We start from the raw sequence: 22,885 nt of genomic DNA on the forward strand, positions 1-22,885 counted from the left end.
GATTTATCAAGAAGAAATCATGCCAAACTAACTCAGTGTTCTTTTTTTATCGGATCACTGGCTCAGTAGGTTGGGGGAAGCAGTAGACATGATATACATAGATAGTAAGGCTTTTGATACAGTTCCGAATGACATTCTCATAAGCAAACTAGGGAAATGTGGTCTAGATGAAATTACTATAAAATGGGTGCTCAACTGGTTGAAAGACCGTACTCAAGGAATAATTATCAATGGTTTGCTGTTAATTGGGAGGGCGTATGTAGTGGTGTCCTGCAGGATCAGACATGGATCTGGTACTGTTCAATATTTTCATTAATGACTTGGATAATAGAGTAGAGAGTACGCTTATAAAATGACACCAAGCTGGAAAGCAAGTATCAGGGGGTAGCCATGTTAGTCTGTAGCCACAAAAACAATGAGGAGTCTGGTGGCACCTTAAAGACTAACAGTTTTATTTGGGCATAAGCTTTCATGGGTAAAAACCCACTTCTTCATCTGAACTCCATGCATCTGAAGAAGTGGGTTTTTTACCCACGAAAGCGTATGCCCAAATAAATCTGTTAGTCTTTAAGGTGCCACCGGACTCCTCGTTGTTCAAGCTAGGAAAGGTTACAAGCACTTTGGAGGACTGGTTTAAAATACAAAATGACCTTGACAAATCGGAAAATTGGTCTGAATTCAATAAATGAAATTCAGTAAAGACAAGTGCATAGTACTTCACTTAGGAAGGAAAAATCAAATGCACAACTGCAATATGGGGAATAACTGGCTAGGTGGTGGTACTGATGAGAAGAATCTGGGGGGTTTTGTGGGCCACAAACTGAATAGGAGTTGTCAATGTGATGCAGCTGCAAAAGAGGCTTATATGATTCTGGGGTGTATTACCAGAAGTATCTTATGTAAGACACAGGAGATAGTTGTCTACGTGGCACTGGTGGGGCCCCAACTGGAGTACTGTGTCCAGTTCTAGGAGCTACAATTTCAGAAAGAGGTGGACAAATTGGAGAGAGTCTAGAGGAGAGCAATAAAAATGATAAAAAGTTTAGCAAACCTGACCCATGAGGTAAGGTTACAAAAACAGGGCTTATTTAGTCTTGAGAAAAGACGACTGAAGGGGACCTAATAACAACCTTCCATTATGTTAAGGACTGTTATAAAGAGGACTGGGCTCAATTATTCTCCACGTCCACTGAAGGTAGGACAGGAAGTAATAGGTATAATCTGCAGCAAGGGAGATTTAGGTTAGATATTAGGGAAAAGTCTCTAACTCTAAGGATAGTTACAAGCACTGGACCAGGCTTCCAAGGGAGGTCATGGAGCCCGCACCACTGGAGGCTTTGAAGCAGAGATTGGACACTCAGTGGTGCTGGAACTAGGGGTGCTGTCGTACCCCTTAGCTTGAATAATAACAAACACCAAATAGATGGTTTCCATTATTATCACCCCCACACACACTATAAAAATTGTTCCTGAACCCTGTGGAAACCGCATTGGGGTGGACTGGGGGGTGGGGGTCGTGTCTCAGCACAGGGGCTGGACTAGCTGACCTCTCCAGGGCCCTTCCAGCAAGGGTTACCTCCTGGCCAGAATTTGAGCGGTCTGGCCAGTTTTTGAAACTATAGTAAAGAACGAAATTGTTAGACACATAGATGATCATAATTTGTTGGGGAATAATCAACATGGTTATTGTAAAGGGAAATCACTCCTCACCAATCTACTAGAATTCTTTGAGGGGGTCAACAAGCATGTGGACAAGGGGATCCAGTGGATATAATATATTTAGATTTTCAGAAAGCCTTTGACAAGGTCCCTCACCAAAGGCTCTTAAGCAAAGTAAGTAGTCATGGGATAAGAGGGAAGGTCCTTTCATGGATTGATAACTGGTTAAAAGTTAAAAGATAGGAAACAAAGGGTAGGAATAAATGGTCAGTTTTCAGAATGGAGAGAGGGAAATAGTGGTGTTCCCTAAGGGTCTGTACTGGGTCCAGTCCTATTAAACATATTCAGAAATGATCTGGAAAATGGGGTAAACAGTGAGGTGGCAAAATTTGCAGATGATACAAAACTACTCAAGATAGTTAAGTCCTAGAGAGACTGTGAAGCGCTACAAAAGGATCTCTCAAAACTGGGTGACTGGGCAACAAATTGGCAGATGAAATTCAATGTTGATAAATGCAAAATAATGCACATTAGAAAACATAATCCCAACTATACATATAAAACGATGGGGTCTAAATTAGCTGTTACCACTCAAGAAAGAGATCTTGGAGTCATTGTGGATAGTTCTCTGAAAACATCCACTCAATGTGCAGCGGCAGTCAAAAAAGCAAACAGAATGTTGGGCATCATTAAGAAAGGGATAGATAATAAGACAGAAAATATCATATTACCTCTATAGAAATCCATGGTACACCCACATCTTGAATAGTGCGTGCAGATGTAGTAGCCCCATCTCAAAAAAGATATATTGGAATTGAAAAATGTTCAGAAAAGGGCAACAAGAATGATTAGGGGTATGGAACAGCTGCCATATGACGAGAGATTAATAAGACTGGGACTTTTCAGCTTGGAAAAAAGATGACTAAGGGGAGATATGAAAGAGGTCTATAAAATCATGACTGGTGTGGAGAAAGTAAATAAGGAAGTGTTATTTACTCCTTCTCATAACACAAGAACTAGGGCCACCAAATGAAATTAATAGGCAGCAGGTTTAAAATAAACAAAAGGAAGTATTTTTTCACACAATACACAATCAACCTGTGGAACTCGTTGCTAGAGGATATTGTGAAGGCCAAGACTATAACAGGGTTCAAAAAAGAACTAGATAAATTCATGGAGGATAGATCAATCAATGGCTATTAGCAAGGATAGGCGGGGATGGCATCCCTAGCCTCTATTTGCCAGAAGCTGGGAATGGGTGACAGGGGATAGATCACTTGATGATTACCTGTTCTGTTCATACCCTCTGGTGCACGGGGCATTGGCCACTGTCAGAAGAGAGGATACTGGCCTAGATGGACCTTTGGTCTGACCCAGTATGGCCGTTTTTATGTTCTTTTTATGGATTTGCCAGTTGCCAGAAAATTAATTTAATCTGCCACTTTTTTTAATGTAGGTCTAAAAACTTTTCATTATTATCACCATACACTGGATATGAAATGTTAAACATTTCGGCGTCCAGCTAAAGATGCTACGATGTTGCTGCTAAAAATAAGAAATGGCTGGAAACAGCATATACAAATTCAAGAAACAGACCCAATGGATTGTCTTTATGTATGAAGTGCCAAAGTGTTCACATTCAGGGATGTAGTGAATATATCCAATCAATGCAGTTTGGGGAAAAATAATCTCGAGAAAGATGGCCAAGATCAGAAAACCATGTTATTGATCTGACATCTGTGTTATTGCTCTAGCTACTACAAGTGGCTGTTGGGGGGGAGGGCGGATTGTGGAGTTGCCTTGTGATTGGGGTTGCCCTAGGCTTGTCTGGGGTGGGGGGGTGGCTGGCTTTTTTGCAGTTCAAAGGTGATAATCACTCCAGCCCCAATGTCTGTGATTTTACTTGGGGGAGGGGGGGGTTCCCTGGTCACGTGCCAGGGCCGCCTCAGAAGCTTCCTTGCACGTGACCCTCCTTTTCCTTCCCTTGTAACTTCAGGGCCGAGAGGCCCCCTCCCCCCGTGCGGAAGTGACGTGCGGCTGCTCAGTTGCTGCGCAGCTCTCCGGAGAGGGACGGGAAGGCGCCGCCGGGACACACAGCAGCAGGAGGCGCAGGCCCCAGCCGCCGCTCTAGCTCCCGCCCCCTCCGACTGCGAGGCTCCGCCCCCTCCCCCGGCCGCAGCAGACACCGAGCGCCAGAGCCAGAGCCGGGGCCGCCACCACGAAGCGCCGCAGCCCGGTGAGTGCGGGACTGCGGATGGCGCCGGCTTCCGGACTCCTCCCGCCCCCGGTGTAGAATGGGGCCGGAGCCGCTGCCGCTGGGCTGCGGGAAGCGCACAGCCTGGGGGGCCCCGGCGGATCCGATGTCCAGGAAGGGGGGGATCGTCTCCGGCCCGGGGTTTATTTACCTCCGTGCACCCGGGTGCGCCCCCCCCCCGCCCGCGCTGCGGCCGGCCCCTGCGCTCCCCCCTGTCCTACCGGCGGGGGTGACAGCGGCGGGACTCCGGCCCGGCTGCGCTGGGGCCTCCTCCAGCGCCCGCCGCCGAGCTCTGGGAGGCCGGGCGCTCTGCCCTTCAGGCAGGGAGGCCCCGAGCCGGAGTGGCTGCGCCCCGCGGCGCCGTCCCCGCACGGCTCTGGCGCTTCCCCGGCTCCGTGAGCCCGGCGGCGATACCGCAGCCCGGAACATAGCTGGCACTGCCCCTCGGAGCGGCCGCCGCCCGAGCATCCAGCGCCGATTGGACCCCTGGTGACTGCCGGCCCCAGCCACCTCCCCTGCGGTTGAAAACCCTTCGGGCGCTAGCAAAGAGGCAGGCCGCTTCCAGCAGCCATCAAGCACGATCCACAGGCAGAGGAGGCTCCAGGGCACTTTCTGTAACAGGTGTCAAAAATGGCTTGGCCTTGAGGACGCTAGCGGCCAAGTGATGGGCAAGGCATCCAGTGGTTGTCAGCCATGTTCCTTTCTTTGACCAAGTCTACTTTTAATTTTGCCCCTCATTTTTCTCCCTGCCCCCAGAGAAAGTTACTGCCCTAGAATAAAGTCAGAGAAGAGGGTACGTTTTAAGCTGTCCTGCAACATATTGTTAGTCCTGTACTGATGTAGGCTAAATGACAGTCTTGCCAAGACGTTTATGAAAATGACATTTGCATGCTACCAGGTGGTCAGAGTCAGCAAAATTATGTAAATAATAGTCACAGTAAATATTTCCAGTGCATGCTGAAGAATCTGCTTGCAGTAGCTGAGTGTGCAGCTTATCAAAACAGTACCATGTTCAATAGGCTTTACTAATTTTGTTTTAATTATTTAAAAAAAAAAGTTTTGATCAAATCTACAACCCTAGAAAGGATTCTGTGATTTAAAAAATCTAATATGAATTGTGCTTTAATTAGACATTTCCCTGCAGTGTTTGAAACACATCACAACGTTCTGCTGAAATTTTTTTATTGTTCTGAGAAATTGTTTCCCTTTAGTAATGTGCTGTTGCTTCAGAGATCAATAGTAGAACTGCACTTTAATATGTATTTTACAATCAATTTAAGATGCTTACTATTAGCATATGTTATCTAATTTGACTAGATTTTGTCTGAATTAATACAATTTCATAGTGAGACTTCTAATTGGAAGTGTCATAAAACACAGCTTCCCAACCTTTGCATTTTGTGGCATTAATTATGTATTTCAACTTCCAGGTTGAAAGATAGGAAGAATTAGAAATGCTTTTTTAGGTTCCATCTTTGTGGGGAACTCATGACAGTTGCCTCTCATTTCTAAAAGGTGTGCAGAATAAAGTGAAAAACTAATGTTAGGAAAGCACCCAGGTAGGCTAATAACTTACCAAAAAGAAGAAATATTATCTTAAGTATACATATATATTGAAGTGGTTTTGTTCTTTAAGTATTCATTTTTTCCCTTCCATCTGAAAATCTGTTAAGTGCCCAAAATCAGCAGAGAGGGTAGTTTATTTTTTTGTAAGACTCTGATTATCAAGGAACTGGAGGCTCAGTTACCTGTACTTTCTCACAAATTATATAACATCTCCTCAATTATCTCATGAGGCACAAAAAAAAAAAAAAAAATCCTCTTAAACTCTGATTCTGTATGTGATCAGTGTACCACTGGGCTGGTCTGAGAAGACTTTGCTTCAAATGTAACTAATGGAAATTCTACATGAAGAAGTACTAAGTGAGTAGATTAACATTTTTCTTATATATAGAAATTCATTGCCATTCTTCTCAAAGAGGAAAAATATCCTCCAGCTCTTTAGCATTATACCTTTCCAGAGGTATAAATACATAATGTAAATAAATTACAAATGATGCTTGTTACCTCAGGTTCTTGGCATTGCCTGTCAGTTTGTACCACAACTTGCCTTAACTGATGGGGTAAATCTGCATATTTAAATGGCTTCCTGTAATTTTAAAATTTCCTGTAATGTATAATCATAATGTTTTGTGTTCTCAGATACGAGTGTAAATAGAGACTTTAGATGATGATAGTTTGTGTTCAACCTTAAAAAAATGTAGAACTATTATTAAGAAAATTACAAATGAGAAGACTGATTTAACATATTTGAAAAGGAATTCATTTACGGATTTGCAAAATCCTGAGTTCAGAGCTCACTTCTCTTCCTGCCTGACTTGTGGCTAAGGCATGAGACTAGAAGTCAGATGTGGGTGCTATTCTCACCTGTGTCACAGATTCCCTGTGCAATTTTGGGAAGTCACTTAAAAATAAATGGAGGGAGAGGGATTGTTTAAAAAAAAAAAAAAGGGGGAGGGGGGAAGAGGGGAGAAGAAGAGGAATGAAGTTTTCTGAATGTCGGACTCTGCCCAAAGGTGAGATTTGGCAAACTTGAGCAAAAAAAAAAAAGGGGGGGGAATAAATTTTTCCCCATTAAACATTTCCAAGCATGCTTCAGAATAAGCTACATATAAAATGACTGAATATAAACTGAAAATGACTAGCAATATAGAAAAGGCTGGGGGTTTGCAACACCCAGGAGGAGACTGCGTGATTTCTAGCACACAAACAAGTTGGGTCCTTCACTGAAGATGTGGAAAGGATTGTTTTTCACTGAGTTGAGTGGTGTCTAAGGCTCAGTCCACGCTTGGAAAATTTGTAAGCATTTTTCTATACTGGTATAGCTCCATCCAGTGGTGGAAGCTGCTGGTTAAACACCACGATTGTACACACACCTGCTGTGTCCAACTGCAGCTTCCTTTGTTGTTAGCACAAATGGGTCTACATTGGTTCATATACATGTGTACAAACTTTCCAAGTATGGATGCCTCTGAAATGGAAGAATTGACATAGTATTAATAATAGCTCTGTACTTCCCACAAGGAGGCTGTGTGATGCAGTTTAAGGCCGTGGTTCCTTACCTTACTTGTCTGGAGTCCCCTTTGTGCTGGCTCCTTACTCTGCATTTCAGTTGATGTAATGCCCTGCTGGAGCTGCTGTCTCGCCTGTTTTTGTTCAGTTTCTCTAGAATTCTCTTTTCTGGGTTTGTTTTTTCATCTTTTCCCAGGTTGCATATTCTTCAGTTCTATTGCTTATTTATGACAATGCAGGTTTTGTTTTTTTGCTATTCCCTCACCCTTCCATTGAATACTCTTACTGCTTCTTCCCTTCCCTAGAAGTCTCCCATGTTACTTAGAACTGTTGCCTCCCAGTTACTATAGAGATTGTGGAGAGCTGCACTTTGAAAGAGGAGGTCACAAGGCTGAGGGCACCAGAGAGAGGGAGGGATTTGTGATAGCCCTGCAGGTGTGAACACAGAGGCGTGGCTATCTCCCAGGGCATTCACTCCATGATTTAGAAATACCAGGACTAAAGGAAAGCTGGGATCTCATGGTTTTTTTTTAAGGTCTAAAAAGGCAGAATGCTTTAAAACATTAAAAGGTGGACAAAGATGGAAATAGGAAGGTAACATACAACATGAAAGATGTGCTGATGTGTAAGTGGATGAAAGTTAATTGATTCAGAAAAGAGTGAGAAAGACAAAGTAAAATGGCACAGGCTAGTGAAATATTAATCTTTAAACTTTACTGTGATTGTAAGGAAAATATCCCACAGCTTTGTACATGGAGGAGAGGATGAGTCAGGAAGTAGTGTAGAATGTTGTTGCTAATGGGAATTAGGTCAAATTGTTCCTTTACAGTTTGGCAGGTAGTAAATGCGGCTGCAGGTAATGTTCCTTAATATTAGGCAATGTAAATTGTGGGTTAATGTCATTTAACTTTTAAATGGACTTTTCCAGTATCCTAAGTGATTTGATTTTTCTGTGCTGGAGGTTTGCCTGTTTTTTTTTTTTTTTTTTTTTTAAGTAATGTTTGTATTGCTATTAGATAAAATAGTTGAGTTTGTAGAATACCATTTTCTGTGGTATTTTGGATTTTCTATTAAAAATGGTACAGCAGATAGTTTTGCAGAAAGCATAGTAAATTTCTGTTTGCACAAGTTCAAGGGGCTTCTTTGCTTATGGTTCTGTGTTCTAGAACAATGGTCTCCAAACTTTTTTGATTGCGCACCCCTATCAGTAAAAAAAAATTTGAGCACGCACCCCCTGCCGCGCCAGCTCTACCATTTTTGCTGAAGCAAAAAAAAAAAAAAAAAAAAAAGCCATTCTGACTCCTGCCCAAACTGCCAAAGCACCTTGGAGACCACTGTTCTAGGAACAATATTTTGATAAAGAACTATACTCTTTACTCATCTTAAAAATCTGGCTGACTTGTTTTTTTGCTCTTTCTACTGTTTGATTGCTTCCACTCATTCATGTTAGCTAGTGAAGTTACACTGGCCAGTTTAACTTTAACTCCCTTACAGTAGTATAACAGTAAGTCTCCAATGCTGCAGTGTAAGGAGTTGGACTCACCCCTGTACCACCTCCTGCTGGTCATCTATGGGAATTAGCTCATCTCAGCTCCAGAGCACCCCCTGCAGACTAGTGATCTGCCTTGCCACTGGCCCAGTGTCCCTCCCAGGACCCCAGTGCCCCCTTCTCTTTGGGTCTCCCCTCTCCAGGGAACCCCCACCCACTAGCCCCACCTCACCTCAGAATAAGGTCATTGCCAGTCACCAACTAGCCCCTGCTCCCTGGGGCAGACTGCAGTATAAGCTATTCAGCATCGGCAAGTTTGGGTTTGGACCTGCTGCCTTTGCCTACCCCTGGGCTGCCCTCTGCAACCCCCAGTACCTATTTGCCTCTTGCTAAGCTGCAGCCTGGGGCTTTCCAGGCTGGAGCTCCCCAGCCCTGCTCAGGTACCTTGCCTCTAGCTCCCTGCAGCCAGAACCCTCTTCCTCTATAAACCGAGAAAGACTGCTGAGCTCCTGGCTCCCAGCCTCTTATATAGGGCCAGCTGAGGCCTGATTGGGGCATGGCCCAGCTGCGGCTACTTCCCCAATCAGCCTAGCAGCTTTTCCCCTTCCAACAGCCCTCCCTCAGGGCTGTCTTTAAACCCCTCAGGGTAGGAGTGGGTAATCACCTTGCTACATGTAGGTAATGTTTTAGTTACTGAAGCCCTTTATTTAGGTTCATAAATTTTCTATACTCAAAAGTTGTGTGACAGTTTTGGGCCTAAACTAGTAGAGTGTCCCTTCATATAACATTTACAGGTCAAGCAATAGAGAGAGGGAGGGACTCAAGGATAATGGAATGGCTAGTTCTGGTAGCATGCATGTTTTGCTACCAGATATTATTTTAAGTGCAGGATTGGCACTAATGGACAGAAAAGAGGAGACATACCTGCAAACACATTTATCCCAGTCCTCTGTTTTAATGTGTCATACTTGAAGAAACTCAATTTTTTAAAAATTAAAAGCAGTACAATTAACTTAACACATAATCTTGTTTCTAAAAATCTCTAATAAAGAGAATTTTATCTTTAGAATGTGCCAAACTGACCATTTGGGACTGGAATCCCTTGTGAATAGAAAAATTAGTGAAGCTTCTTTGCAGTCTTGCTAATACCTCAACCTTGACGTACAATATCCGCTCTAGAAGTGGGAGCATGGTTTAGCTTCTGTACCTGTTAAGCTTTTTGCTTTTTTTTGCTAATTATGGCAACTTTTGAGATTTGGGCACTTATAGTATTGATGTAGACTAAACTTGAACATATGAATTGTGGTGCTGTTTTCATACTAATTCTGAGCCATTTAGTGTAGAACCTTTTTTTTCCCAGCTATTTTATTTATTTCTTAGGCTATTGATGCTTCAGGAATTTAAATTTGAGAGATTAGAATCCCATGCCAGAGAGATTCATTTATTTTATAGCCCTTACTCCACACTGCCAAGAGAAGCACTAGCAGAGTATAACTGTTAGAGTATCACAGACATAATCTTACAGTAAAGGAAGAGAGAGAAAGGAGGAAGAAAGTCAAGATTGAGATGGAGGTGCACATAAATGGAGAAGGCAAGGTGAGTGGAAAGCTGAAGCAGTGTTTTGATGGTAGTGAATGCTAGTTTGAGACAGTTTGGTGGTTTTATATTCGCTTGGAGAGCAGGGGATATGGGTACAATTTGAAAATAATATGCTCGACCAGTGGGGAAATACTTTGCCCATTAGTAACCACTCCGTTAGTGGACTCAGGGAAAAAAACATTCTTAGAAACTTTTATACAGGAGCAGCACAAGTGTGTTTCTCTAGCTGCAGTTTAAAATGTGGATGGCTGGGATGGGTGGTAGAATTGTGCACTTTCCTTCCCACCAATTGCATTTAAAGGTCAAGGATTCTAGGGACTCCATATGGTTGGCTAAGTAGATCTGATTATGTTCTTGTTTCCTTTTCAGTTATTGAAATCATGAATCCTGTTTATAGCCCTGGATCTTCTGGGGTTCCCTATGCAAATGCCAAAGGAATTGGTTATCCAGGTAAACAACTGAATTTCTATCTTAAGTTTTCTTTCAAAGGGATGCCTGTGGGTTGTTCATTATAACCCTGTCAGTGTAGACATTCGGGTGACTCACTTGTGAATGTTTCCATACCTTCTGATAACTTTCACTCACCAAGTTTATAATTCAAGAATAGATCACCTTGATTGATCTTCAGCCCTCATATAGATTACGCCGATCACATCAAGACTAGATGGGGCACTTAAGTGCCTTGATTTTGTGTTGTACACCTCTACCCCGATATAACGCTGTCCTCGGGAGCCAAAAAAATCTTACCGCATTATAGGTGAAACCGCGTTATATCGAAGTTGCTTTGACCTACTGGAGTTCACAGCCCCCCCCCCCCCCCCCCCCCCCCCCCCCCCCCCCTGAGAGCGCTGCTTTACTGTGTTATAACCGAATTCGTGTTATATCGGGGTAGAGGTGTATTTTGTGTTCCTTAAACTAGTCTGGAAAAAAGTTACCTTAGGGGCTGTAACTAAATTTAAAATTAATGGCCTGAAGGGAAACAATTGGGTCTACTATTGGCCCATTGTTGGCTGAAAATTTCCTTTTATATCCTACAATTTTTGTTTCTTAGGCATTGGCAGTCGTGTGCCACAAATACAATACAAAAATTGAGACAGAGTGCCAGTGCCAAAGATTTTTAAACAATATTTTTAGTGATGCCAAAACTATAGGGTTCTGTGCATTTCCCTTATTTTTTTTTCCCACTCCTGTTCTGAGGTTTTCTTTGTTTCTCATCCCCAAGCCCGCCTCCTTTTTCACAACTCAATGTTTAGTTTGAGTAGGCCTGGCTTCTGACGCCTCCAGGAGTTCAGAAGTAACATAAGACCATTAGTTAAGCCTATCCAGAGTTCAGTGAGAGTGTATGAAGTGAAGAAATATATAAATGTTTTTTCTGCCATGAAGTATTCCAAGTAATTATTCTATTAAATAACTATAGATATGAGAAGTATAGACCTTTTAGGGCAGGAATTGCTCTATACATGATTTTTTTGTTGCTTTGTCCATTCTGCTTTTAAATGATTGAAGTGATAGGATTTATAACTTCCATTGAAAACTGTTCTCCATTTTAACAAGTTATACTGTTGGGAGCTTGTTTTAGTTTCATCCTGTTTGTTTATATGCTGTTCAGTCATACTAAATTCATTATTTGTGTTCACACCCTTCAAATATTTATAGATATTTGTGTCCCTGCTTAGCCAAATTATGCATAAAAATAATGAATCTTCTCATAATTAAATTCTTCCAATACCCTAATTTTGTTGCTCTTCTCTGAATCTCTTTTAATTTACATATCTTTCTTGCACTGAGGTACTGTTGTAATAATTGGGCCTACAGATTTACTGTAATTGCAAGCTCAATTGTAAAAAATAATGTAAGTTTTTCCCAGTTTCTCTCTTTGAACCAGGTTTAAGCTAGTATTTACCAGCACCCTATCCTAAACTAGTTTTTCCAAGGGAAATTGCCAGCCCTCACGATAACAAAGTTCATGTGGCTATTAAGACTTAAGGTTATTGAAATAACTTAAAATAATAGTTCAGCAGTTGCTGTACAGAATAGTGCAGAGCTGAATGGCTATAGAAACAGTCTTTGAAAACCTTTGCCATCATTTTCATTGGTTATTATATTGCCTACATTAATTGATGCTAGTTAATTTGCTTTCCATCCAGAGTGCATGATTTTCGTCATGATTTAAATCAGCAAGCAGCAAACATTTAAATAATTGATTTTAAATTTGTGTTTTGCATTTGTACTTCATTATTTTCCTGAGAAAAGGTTTATTTTTTGGTTAGTATAACCATAAAAACATATTTGCAACCAAATGTAGTCTTTACAACACTAAATTTGGTACTTTTTGCTAACTAGGAGCATACAAGATACCCACACACACGTGTTTAAGCAATTCTATAGCTAATCATAAGTTTATTCAGAGTCTAGTTTGTATGTTTATTCTATTAGAAAATGGTGAATTACGTATTTTAGATTTTTTTTTTTTTTTTACTTAGAATTTGTCAGGCTACGTGAGATGGAAATTGGAATTAACTTACAAAATCAATATTTTAAAATGTCTTTTGTTAAATAAAATTACCTTAAATGTGCTGGATACATAAAGAAAAATGTTAACACATGTTTAAAACTCATTTAAACAAAGGAAATATTAACTGTAGTTAGTGAGTTGATAGTTTCTGATCATCAGGGGCCAGATTTTCAAAGGTATTTAGGTGCCTCAAGATGCAGATAGGTGGATAGTGGGATTTTTCAGAAGCACCTGAGCAAGAGATGGCTGAACTTCCATTCAAATCAGTGGGAGTTATTTAGGCTCCTGATATGCTTAGGTGCTTAATGTGATTTTTAGAAGTTCTTATCAGTTTCCCCATGATACTGATCACCTTTGTAAAGCACTTTGGGATCTATGGATGAAAAAGGTAACAGGTAGTTAGTATTATATGCATCTTTAGGTGCCTAAATACCTAGGGAAAATCTGGCCCCTCTGTACTTCGTTTTTAGAATTAGTAGATCTCATCCACTTCCACTTGCCTTTGTTCATAGATTGGAAAAGAAAAACAAGTGTTGCTGTTCTTTCAACTCAGTTTCTCAACTGTGAATGAACTAGTCCAAATATAGAGTATTTTCTTTGCATCTGCTAGCTAAACTGAAGCCAGAAGAAATTGAAGCAAAATCTTTACTGTATAAGAGAAAGTACATACACCCTGTAAATCCATTAAAGCATGATGACTCTCTGATGTAGCAAATTTAATTGATTTTAGTAGATTATAGTACATTTAGTTAGTTAGTAACCTAAATTGTCAATTTTATCATTTAATTTTAAACAGGACACTAACCTCAGAACTTTCACTAATGTTTTCTTTTTAGTGTTTGAATATATATTTAGTGCCAAGCTTTGTTTATTGTTTTTTTTTAGCTTTGTGTTGTATGAATATGGATTTTTCATATTTCATTAATCATTCAGGGAATTAAACAATGTAATAAATTAAATTGATAAAATGTAAATCTAATGCCGTAAAATGGTATATTGACAGATTAAATTAAATTAAATTAATATATCTTGTCTAGTTCAGGTTTAAAGGGTATAAACATGCTCTTAAGTAAATGATGAAGGTTGGGACTTCTTTAATTAAAGATAAGACACTTTTAGTCACTGCATGACTAAAACATCCCTGGCCTCCTTTTTCATAAGACCACTGATTCTTTCTTCAGAACTGCTGAATTTAGCAGGATGTTTTGGTGCTGAACTGGTCTCTGTTTTCAGAAGGCACACTTTATCTAAAGACAGGTTTCAGAGTAGCAGCTGTGTTAGTCTGTATCCGCAAAAAGAACAGGAGTACTTGTGGCATCTTAGAGACTAACAAATTTATTTCAGCATAAGCTTTTGTGGGCTAGAAGCTCACTTCTTTGGATGCATAGAATGGAACACACAAACAGAAGATATCTGTCTGTGTGTTCCATTGTACTTTATCTAAATGCACTGATATCTTCATAAATACCAAACATAGCAAAAAGGGTTTTTTGGGACTAAAACTGTTAAGAAGGGTACTTAGGCAGGATTACAGTAACAAATGAGTAGTCAAGAATGAAAACATTCGATTTAAAGACTAGTGGGTTATGGGGAGAAGTTGTTTAATCTGCTACTTATGTTGTGCTGTTTGTTTACATTTCACAGGAGTAATTTCCTCTAGGAGTGTCTTGTTTTTAGCTCAGTAGGCACTCTTACTGTGGAGCGAAACCTATAAAATAAGGACAGAGGATGGAAAAGCTCAAACAACCTTAAAAATAGTTGTGTTAGGTGGCAAGTTATAATTAAAGCATTTGTTTTTTAATTAACACCTTAAGTCAGTGAAATAACATAGTAGTGTAACCCTCAGTCAATTGTTGACACTATGGATAAAAATATTTTTTTAAATAACAACAAAAATCATTTAAAAATCAGATTTAAAAGAAACTTTCGAAAGTTTGAAATTGACAACGTATGTCAAGGCCTAAAATTATTATCTAATACAAAAAAAAGCAGTAATGTTTGCTGCCAATTTTTTAAGACAGTCAAACCACTGAACTGATGGAAATCACTGGCTAAACACCTGGAAACAAAGCTTGTTGAAGTGACAAACAAGTTTTTGCCAGCAGTACCCTCTACTACAGATGCAGAAAGAATATTATCTTTCCAGTTTATTGAACGGAACAAATTGAATGACTGGTTCAAGTTAAGAAACCAGTTGGGAGTTGAAAAAGCAAGAAAGCTTTTTTTCCTCTCCAATCTATGAATAAAAACAAAGTGAGAGGATGAAAGCTGCTAAAATCTTGAAGGACATGGGGACCGAAAACAGTCACTTCACTGGCTGCTGCTAACATTTCTTTGTTCAATCATTTTTGAAAGGAAAACCATGTTTTGATAATATTTTCTTATGTGTCCAGCACATTTAAGCTAGTTTTATTTAATAAAAAGCTTAAAATGCTTTTTTTGTGCATTTAGTTGCTTGACACAAATCACAAGTAAAAAGTTATCTAGTAAAGAAGAAATGCATCCTTTTCTAACGTAATCAGAAATGTAAAAATTAAGAATTTTGAAAAGAGGTAACTGAAGCAATTACTGCTTAATAAGTGTATAGATATAGGTATCCTCCTGGTTAGCAAAAAGAAGCATCAAATTTAGCGTAAAAGGCTGTATTTAGTTGTAAGTTAATAGTTTTAATAGTTACCAACCAAGGAAAATAACTACAAAATACAAATGCAAAACACTATTGAAATGGATGATTTAAATCAAGGTTTCCTGCTTGCTGGTTTTAAATTACCAATTTAAATTATTATTTAAATCAGTCCACCCTGATTGTCTTTCACAACGTGCTATTATCACCTTAGAACTTGGTTCCAGTCTTTCTTGACATTGGTTTAGTCATGGTAATTGTGTATATCCGTGTCAAGGTGTCAACACCGCATTTTGCCACTCTGCCAGAGTGAATCACAGATTGTAACTGCTGAGTGTCATTGTGGGTGGTTGAAACGATAGGAGTATAACTGACATCTAAAAACAGAAACCAATCTAGGTTAAATAAAAACAAGATATTTTGGAGGGTTAAAGTTGGCTTTTACTGTCCAATTTGGGAAACTATGATCCAGGAAATGAGTCACTCACACTTCTGTATCTTGTCTTTACACCGGGAAAAGGGCTCACTCTGAGTTCAGTAGTCTTAATGCATTTCAGTGTTTGATATTCTTTTGGATTATTTAATATTAAAGCTTGCAATCTGACTGCAGTTACTAGTGAGCTGGCTAATTCAGACTTTTGCTGAAAGTGTGTTCGGGGAGCTGGGAAGGTTGAGAAATGGGAACTGTGGCTTACTACACTTTTTAGCTTTTCTTCTCAACTAGTAGTAACATGAATTTTGAAAAATTGCAACTTTTGTTGATCTTTGGTCAAAAAGTGTCATGCACAACAAATTCTCTGAAAACATTGTGTTGCTTATCTAGAAAATAACCTGGAATTGTTCTCTTTTGTCATAGCTGGTTTCCCAATGGGCTATGCAGCAGCTGCCCCGGCCTATTCCCCCAACATGTACCCAGGAGCAAATCCTACCTTCCAAACAGGTATGCATAAAATACTTATTGCTAAGAAATACTCAAAAACTTTGTCTACATTAGAAGCATGTAAAATTGGGAGTGAGGAGAAATGCATAACATTTTCTTTTACTTTGAAAATAGCATAAAATGGTGGTCTTCCAAACTAACCAGTGACTTCAGTTTTTGCATCTGGGGATGTTTACGCAGTGTCCACATGCAGTCTCCTGTTATAGATAAGGGAGGACTTTAACTAGTTTTTGGGGAGGTTTGAGTTATTTAGTTGCCAGAGACAAGTATTAGATAGGTAGTTAAAATCCTTACACAAATTTTTGCTAACATCTTTCACTAGTCCCATCTGACCTGACCTTCTGGATATTTCCCTTTATTTCCATGTCCCCTCAGTAAGTCTCTTCCCTTCCTCTTTCAGAAAGGCGTCTGGAATATACCCTTTTATCACCTCCTCTGATCTTTCACCTCCTAAATTCTACGTGCCCCTTCCTACCTCAGGATCGTGCCTGTCATGCACCTGCATACGGTGATTGTCCAACAATTCTAGCAACAGGGTGATTCTGGACAGCTTTACTATTGTGTTCCTACTGGGTTGTGGGGAAAGAGCAGTGTTTAGGAACAACACTCTCGTACTGCTCAGCTAGGGGGCAGGCAGGAGGAGGGATTTGGGGAAGAAAGAAGAAATGCACAGGGGCCAACGAACAAAAGTGGAAGAATCCCTCAGTATGATGAGCATTCTATTAATATTGGAAAGAAGGAGAAACTGATAGTAGCTGTTAAATTAATCTCCAATCACAACAGAAGGATACACTCGGAAAGGAAACCTTAGACTTTTTCAAAAGGGATATTATATACAGATAAGAAATTGCTTACTGTCCTTTGTAAAATATTATGGCTTGCATAAATCTACATTAGCAATGAAAGGGAAAAGGATAGTGGAGAAAAACTAGCCTGTTTATTCATTTGCATATTGCTATACAACTTATCTAGAAAAAATTAGTATTTATAGATTGATGTGTAAAGCATACCAAAGATGACAGGGGGTGAGGGAGAGGAGGGGGAAGAGAAGAAGGGGAGAGCAGGATGGAAGGAGAGGAATTTGTATGACGAGCCTAATCCACAAATGGGTCATGTAAGTGGTTTCATTTACCACTGTAGCGCCCACTGGTGTCAGAGCCTGCCATCGCTCGGGTCTTCATCTCCAGTGCCCCCTGCTGTCCATTGCTTCGACTACGCAATGGCCTGCCTGGCTACATCTTCCATAGCCTTGTCCTCCAGCTAGGTCACTTCTTTCAAGTTGTGTCCCCTTCTGGAGTAACAAAAGTCCAACCAAAGAATCCACACCAACAACAGGGCTCTTGGGCTACATTGGAGTTCCCTGCTCTTCACCCCTCTTCTTGGGGACTGCAGAGTTCCTTCTTTGCTCCTTTAGCTGAGTACTTCCTCCCATGTTTTTTTTTCTCCTGGAGGCTCTTCTTCCAAGCAAGTTTCCTCACTGCCTTTCCTCCCCAAGGACTCCAGCAGTTTTCCCCAGGACCTCTCTGCTTCTTACAGGCCCTATTCCAGAGCCTCCCAGAGGAACCTAATTGCTCCCTGTCTCTCCAGCCTGCCTTCACCAGGCACTTCCCCGACAGAGGAAACTCTTCCCTCAGTGAGTTCTCTTCCCTCTTTATGTAGTTCTCCCTGACCTTTTCATAGGTGGGATCATTAGTTGTAACTGAGTCACCAGATGAGGATGAGCTGGCGATTAAACGCTATGTCCCAAGCCAAGCTGAGCCTAACTTCTCTTAAAGGGCCAGCCAGCTTGGACAGGTCAACACAGTGTGATTTCATAATAACTTTTTTCAGGCAATGTAAGCTTAACTAAGCTTAATTTAACTCTTAAGCTTACCTTAAAAAATTTAAGTGATGCCTGACATTCTGCAAACTGCTGTTCTAGGAAGTAGACAGTAGATATTAGGTCCTCTGGCCCTGGGAAGCTTGTCATTTGTACTATTCATGACTCTCATTACATAAAGTATGGTTGTAGTCACTCCTGTAGTTCAATATTCAGTAATACCATTCTGATTTTAGTTTTTGTCTATGCACCTTCAAGAGCTGCTCCACTCAAATCCATTGTGGACCAGAATTTCAGAAGTACTCATGTACTTCTCCAAAATTGGCTCTGAATGTCTAGTTATAACTTGTGGAAAACAATATATGGTACCTAGGAATATAGTTTGGTCCTCTGCCCTTCATACGAACAACCTTGTTGTCTCTACAAGATAATTCTAAAGTGTTGTTCTGTTAGGTTCCAAAGACAGCTCTGTCAAATAGAATGCAGTCATAAAGTCTCACAACTGAGAGTAATCACCAACTCACAAGACTTGGACAAGTGACTTTAAATTTAGGGGGTAACAGGAGAACCTTATTTCTCACAGGGCAAACAGAGCTGTTCTCAGACTTTGTGATACATCAGTAAGTACTTACATAGTTAATGCCTGGAAACATGGTGCTTATTTGCAGGGCTATGAGTTTTAATGAGTCATCAACTTCTCTCACTTATAGAAGAGAATGGCAGCATTTGCTAGGGCAGAGAGTAAGCAATCTAAACTCCTAATTGGGCACAGGTTCTATATTTATAATAATAATATCACTGTACATGGAACTGGACAGTGGTTTGTTTGGCACATCTCAGGTCCCTGCCCTGAATTACTGTCTAAAGGCACAGCAGGTGGAGTACTGGTTTCTGCTTGCCTTTGTCAGTTGGATCTTGAATTTGAGGCAGGGTAGCTTATAAGCATAACTTTTTTCTTTAAAAAATGCTCAGAATCCCACCAGACTACCTTATTTGTAGTCTGCAATGAAACCAAGAACTCCAAGCCTCCAGTATATTGAGGTGATGAACTGGTCATACTGAACTCCAGCTTATCAGATAGGACACTGTGTCTCTGGAAACACAGAATCCGGGAGGTGCAGAGAGGTACAGCAACACTCTGTTGTTTGGCACATGAGTGCCAAAGTCCTTGACTCTAGGCAACTGTGAACAGAAACCAGAAGACACCTCCCCAGGCAGAGGTAGCATTTGGCATGGGACTAGAGGACCCTAGATTGGGGCGGGCAAACTTTTTGGCCTGAGAGCCGCATTGGGTTTCAGAAATTGTATGGAGGGCCAGTTAGGGGAGGCTGTACCTCCCCAAACAGCCAGGCGTGGCCCGGCCCCTGCCCCTATCCGACTCACCCTGCTTCTCGCTCCCTGATGGCCCCCTGGAACCGGTGCCCCATCCGCCCGCTGTCTGTCCCCTGACTGCCTCCGGACCCCCCCGCCCCTAACTGCCCCCCACAACCTCATCCAACCCCCCCCCCCCTTCCTGACTGCCCTCCGCCCCAGGACCCTTGCCCCATCCAACTACTCCTTCTCCCTGTCCCCTGACCGTCCCCGGAATCCCCGCCCCTGACTGCCCCCTGCTGCCCCATCCAATCCCTCCTCTCCTTCTTGACTGCCCCCTGGGACCTCTTACCCATCCAACCACCCCTTCTCCCTGACCGCCTCCGGAACCCCTGCCCCCATTCAACCCCCTGTTCCCCGCTCCTGACTCCCCCCCGCCCCCGAACTCCCTGCCCTCTATCTAACCCCCCTCCCCCGCTCCCTGCCCCTTTACCAATCTGCCTGGAGCACCAGTGGCTGGTGGTGCAGCAGCACCAGGACAGGCAGCTGCGCTGCCTGGCTGGAGCCAGCCACTCACTGTGCAGCACAGAGCACCAGGTCAGGCCAGGCTCTGCAGCTGCGCTACCCTAGGAGCTTGCAGCTCCACTGCCCAGAGCGTTGTGCCAGCGGTGCAGTGAGCTGAGGGTGCGGGGGAGGGAGGACAGCAGGAGAGGGGCTGGGGACTAGCCTCCCAGGGCAGGAGCTCAGGGACCGGGCAGAAAGCAAGGAGAAGCAGCCCACAGATGACTAGAATTTGTTCTGTGAACTGCTAGTTCTCTGCAGACAGTGGTTTAAGAGCCATTGTGTATGTAGATTTGGGTCTGGATAGTCACACACAATCAAGCATAATTATCCTATATAAAAATAAGTAGCATATGATGTACTTACCAAATTAAGGTGGTGTTTAATTTTTATCCACAGCTCTTCAGTTTGTTCTCATTTAATATTTGGCCACTTGTCTTTCTGACATGCTTTATTGAATGGTTAGATCTAAGCTTAGCTTGCAACACATTTATTACAGTGGAACTTATTCTACATTTGATTAAGGAAATATTTTTCACTTTTGTAGGGAATGATTAAAACTGGATAGAACTACCTCTTTGTTCACCATCCTCAAGCATACCAATTTTATGAAAGCTAACACCATGAGTTCCTTACTGCTGAATGGGGAAACTAGAGGTCTTCTTTCAGAAGTAATAGCCATCATTTTTGGTTACTTTTAAAAATTATTTTAAAACTTTTAAAATATTAAAAAGTCCAGATTTTTCTGCTTAAGACAAATAGCTTCATTAGGCACTTGGTATTAGTCAGAAGTTCCTGTAAATAAATAAATAAACTTTCCCTAGGAGGATGACAGTCACCAATCCCTTGCGAGTCAGTACATTAACACTTAATATCCTCTTTATTTGAAGCAAATATTTAAACTGCACAAAACTGATACAGAAACTCAAGTTTAAGTAACTGCACATCTATATCCAATGGACTTCTAATGTCTAAGGCAAGATGGACCAGTCACTGGATTCTGTTTTTGGTACCCACTGGTGGCTCTCTTAGAGTTAACACTGAGCATTTTGCATCAGCTCCATGGAGCCATACCACATGAGGCCAGAAAGTGCCCTTACTGGGAATGCCAATTATATCATTCAGCATGTGTGACTTGAGGCCTTAGTCTCCTGCCTCAGGGCTGTTCATAGTATGGCCCCACCTTCCATTGGCAGAGGTATGCACTGCTGACAGAGGGTGTTCATATTCTAGCCTCTCCCAGTTAAGGCCCAGTGTCAGCAGTTACGGTGCTGCTTCTCACTGTTCTCTTGCATGCTCTGTCAGACATTGACTCCATTATCCTAAGTCTGTTTACCCACTGAGTAGGCCCACAGAATCTCAGATCTGCCTTTCAGGTGTATGGGGTCTGAGCCAAAAGCATATGCCTCAGTCACTGCATATCTGGGTAATAACTGCGTAGCTCCTAACATGCCTGAGAGGGAGGCTCACTTCTATGGACCTCCCGAGATGTGTAAAAGCATTGTGGTGGGATCAAGCCTTTTATGAATCTATTTTCAAAGTCATTAGAGATCTTTAGGAGCTTGTCTACACACAAATTGTATAAAGGTCTTTATTATTGAATACCAATAAAATGTAGGTACACAAGTGCTATCTTTAAAATGGGATCTAAGCTCTTAAGTGACTTAGGTGCTTATGTTACTTGTATCTTACTTTAGCATTTAACCACTGAAGCCTAGATTTTAAAATTTAGTTTAGGCATCCAAGTCTGAAAATGTTGGCATTTGCTGTTAAATGGCAAGGAAATATCATTAAAGGTAAAAATGGAAGAAGCAAGCGGGAGGTGTCACTGCATCCCTCCATAATGTTTGAGAAGCCCTTCTAACCATTTAAAATAGTTCTAACCTGTAGAGTAGGGTAGTTCTGCCATTGCAAAGGGGAAATCTCTGCAGAAAACTATGCAAAGAGATCATTGATTGTAATGATTATTGGTGTGTGCTGGGAACTTGGTTAGCATTTAATGCATTCCAAGTCATTTTGATCAAAATAGACCTACCCATTATGGTGGAGCCAAGCTTCTCATCAGTGTCATAACAAATGTGAGTTACAGCATGAAGTAGACTTGAAAAAGATCCTAGTTAAGACATGTTTTCTAGATGCCAAAAGCCGAATGTGTTGCACTACGTCCTTCCTCTCCCTAACATCAGTGTGTGGCCACATTTGGCACTACTCTTCCATTCTGCCGCCTTCCTTCTGTTCTGTTGGAGCACTTGACTCAGTCCAGGAGGATCTTTGGGTTCTTCATAGTCTTCTGTAGGAAAGCAGCTTCCTTAAGTCCATTAGTAAATTGGAAAGTGGTGAGTTATGTGAATTAGTTGATTGACAGGCAATCAGGTATTACTGACTATATCTGTCCCTATGTGACTAATGCCTTTAAGAATATGTGCATAGGTATTGATGATAATATATCATATTGAATAAGATAAATGTGAAACATGAGGGTTAAGAATAATAAATTCAGTTATATTAGTCTCAAACTTTAGTACGCAGTACTCTGGTCATTGTCTTGCCTATGGCATTTTAAAGCAGACTTATCTTTGTTTCAGGTTATACACCAGGAACACCATATAAAGTATCCTGTTCCCCCACCAGTGGTGCAGTGCCACCTTATTCTTCATCACCCAATCCCTACCAGACTGCTGTGTATCCGGTTCGAAGTGCCTATCCACAGCAGAATCCATATGCGCAGGTAAAAAGTAAAGCTCAACTGGTTTGTGCCAGTTCAAATAGTATCTTGCTTTCAGCGTGCATTGTAAACTTCAAAATTCTAAATGTTGGGTTTCATTGTTTCATGAAATAAAGATGACCGCTTATTTCTACATGTTTTGAGGGTTTGTTACCAAAATGCTTCATGTATTAAAAAAAAAAAAAAAAAAAAAAACTTAATTGCCTGTCCAGCATGTACATTTATTTTGTGCACAGTGATGGGCTTTTCCCTTGTAATTCTTCAGCTCTACTCCACGCCGATTAGGCCTCAACTGGAGTATTGTGTCCAGTTCTGGGC

At 41.3% G+C, this 22,885-nt stretch overlaps 1 protein-coding gene across 1 annotated transcript in view; it reads left to right on the plus strand.

The window, feature by feature from the left end:
• The first annotated feature begins 3,711 nt into the window (after nucleotides 1–3,711).
• FAM168B (family with sequence similarity 168 member B) overlaps nucleotides 3,712–22,885 on the plus strand; it is a 31,633-nt gene continuing 12,459 nt past the window's right edge. The window contains exons 1-4 of the mRNA XM_054040509.1: nucleotides 3,712–3,895; nucleotides 10,443–10,523; nucleotides 16,068–16,151; nucleotides 22,428–22,570. Coding sequence (XP_053896484.1) covers nucleotides 10,454–10,523; nucleotides 16,068–16,151; nucleotides 22,428–22,570 — 297 coding nt within the window. The 5' untranslated portion in view covers nucleotides 3,712–3,895; nucleotides 10,443–10,453. The remainder of the gene's footprint in view (nucleotides 3,896–10,442; nucleotides 10,524–16,067; nucleotides 16,152–22,427; nucleotides 22,571–22,885) is intronic.

The sequence above is a fragment of the Malaclemys terrapin genome, chromosome 9 (genome assembly GCF_027887155.1).
Source record: "Malaclemys terrapin pileata isolate rMalTer1 chromosome 9, rMalTer1.hap1, whole genome shotgun sequence".
Taxonomy (NCBI): domain Eukaryota; kingdom Metazoa; phylum Chordata; order Testudines; family Emydidae; genus Malaclemys; species Malaclemys terrapin.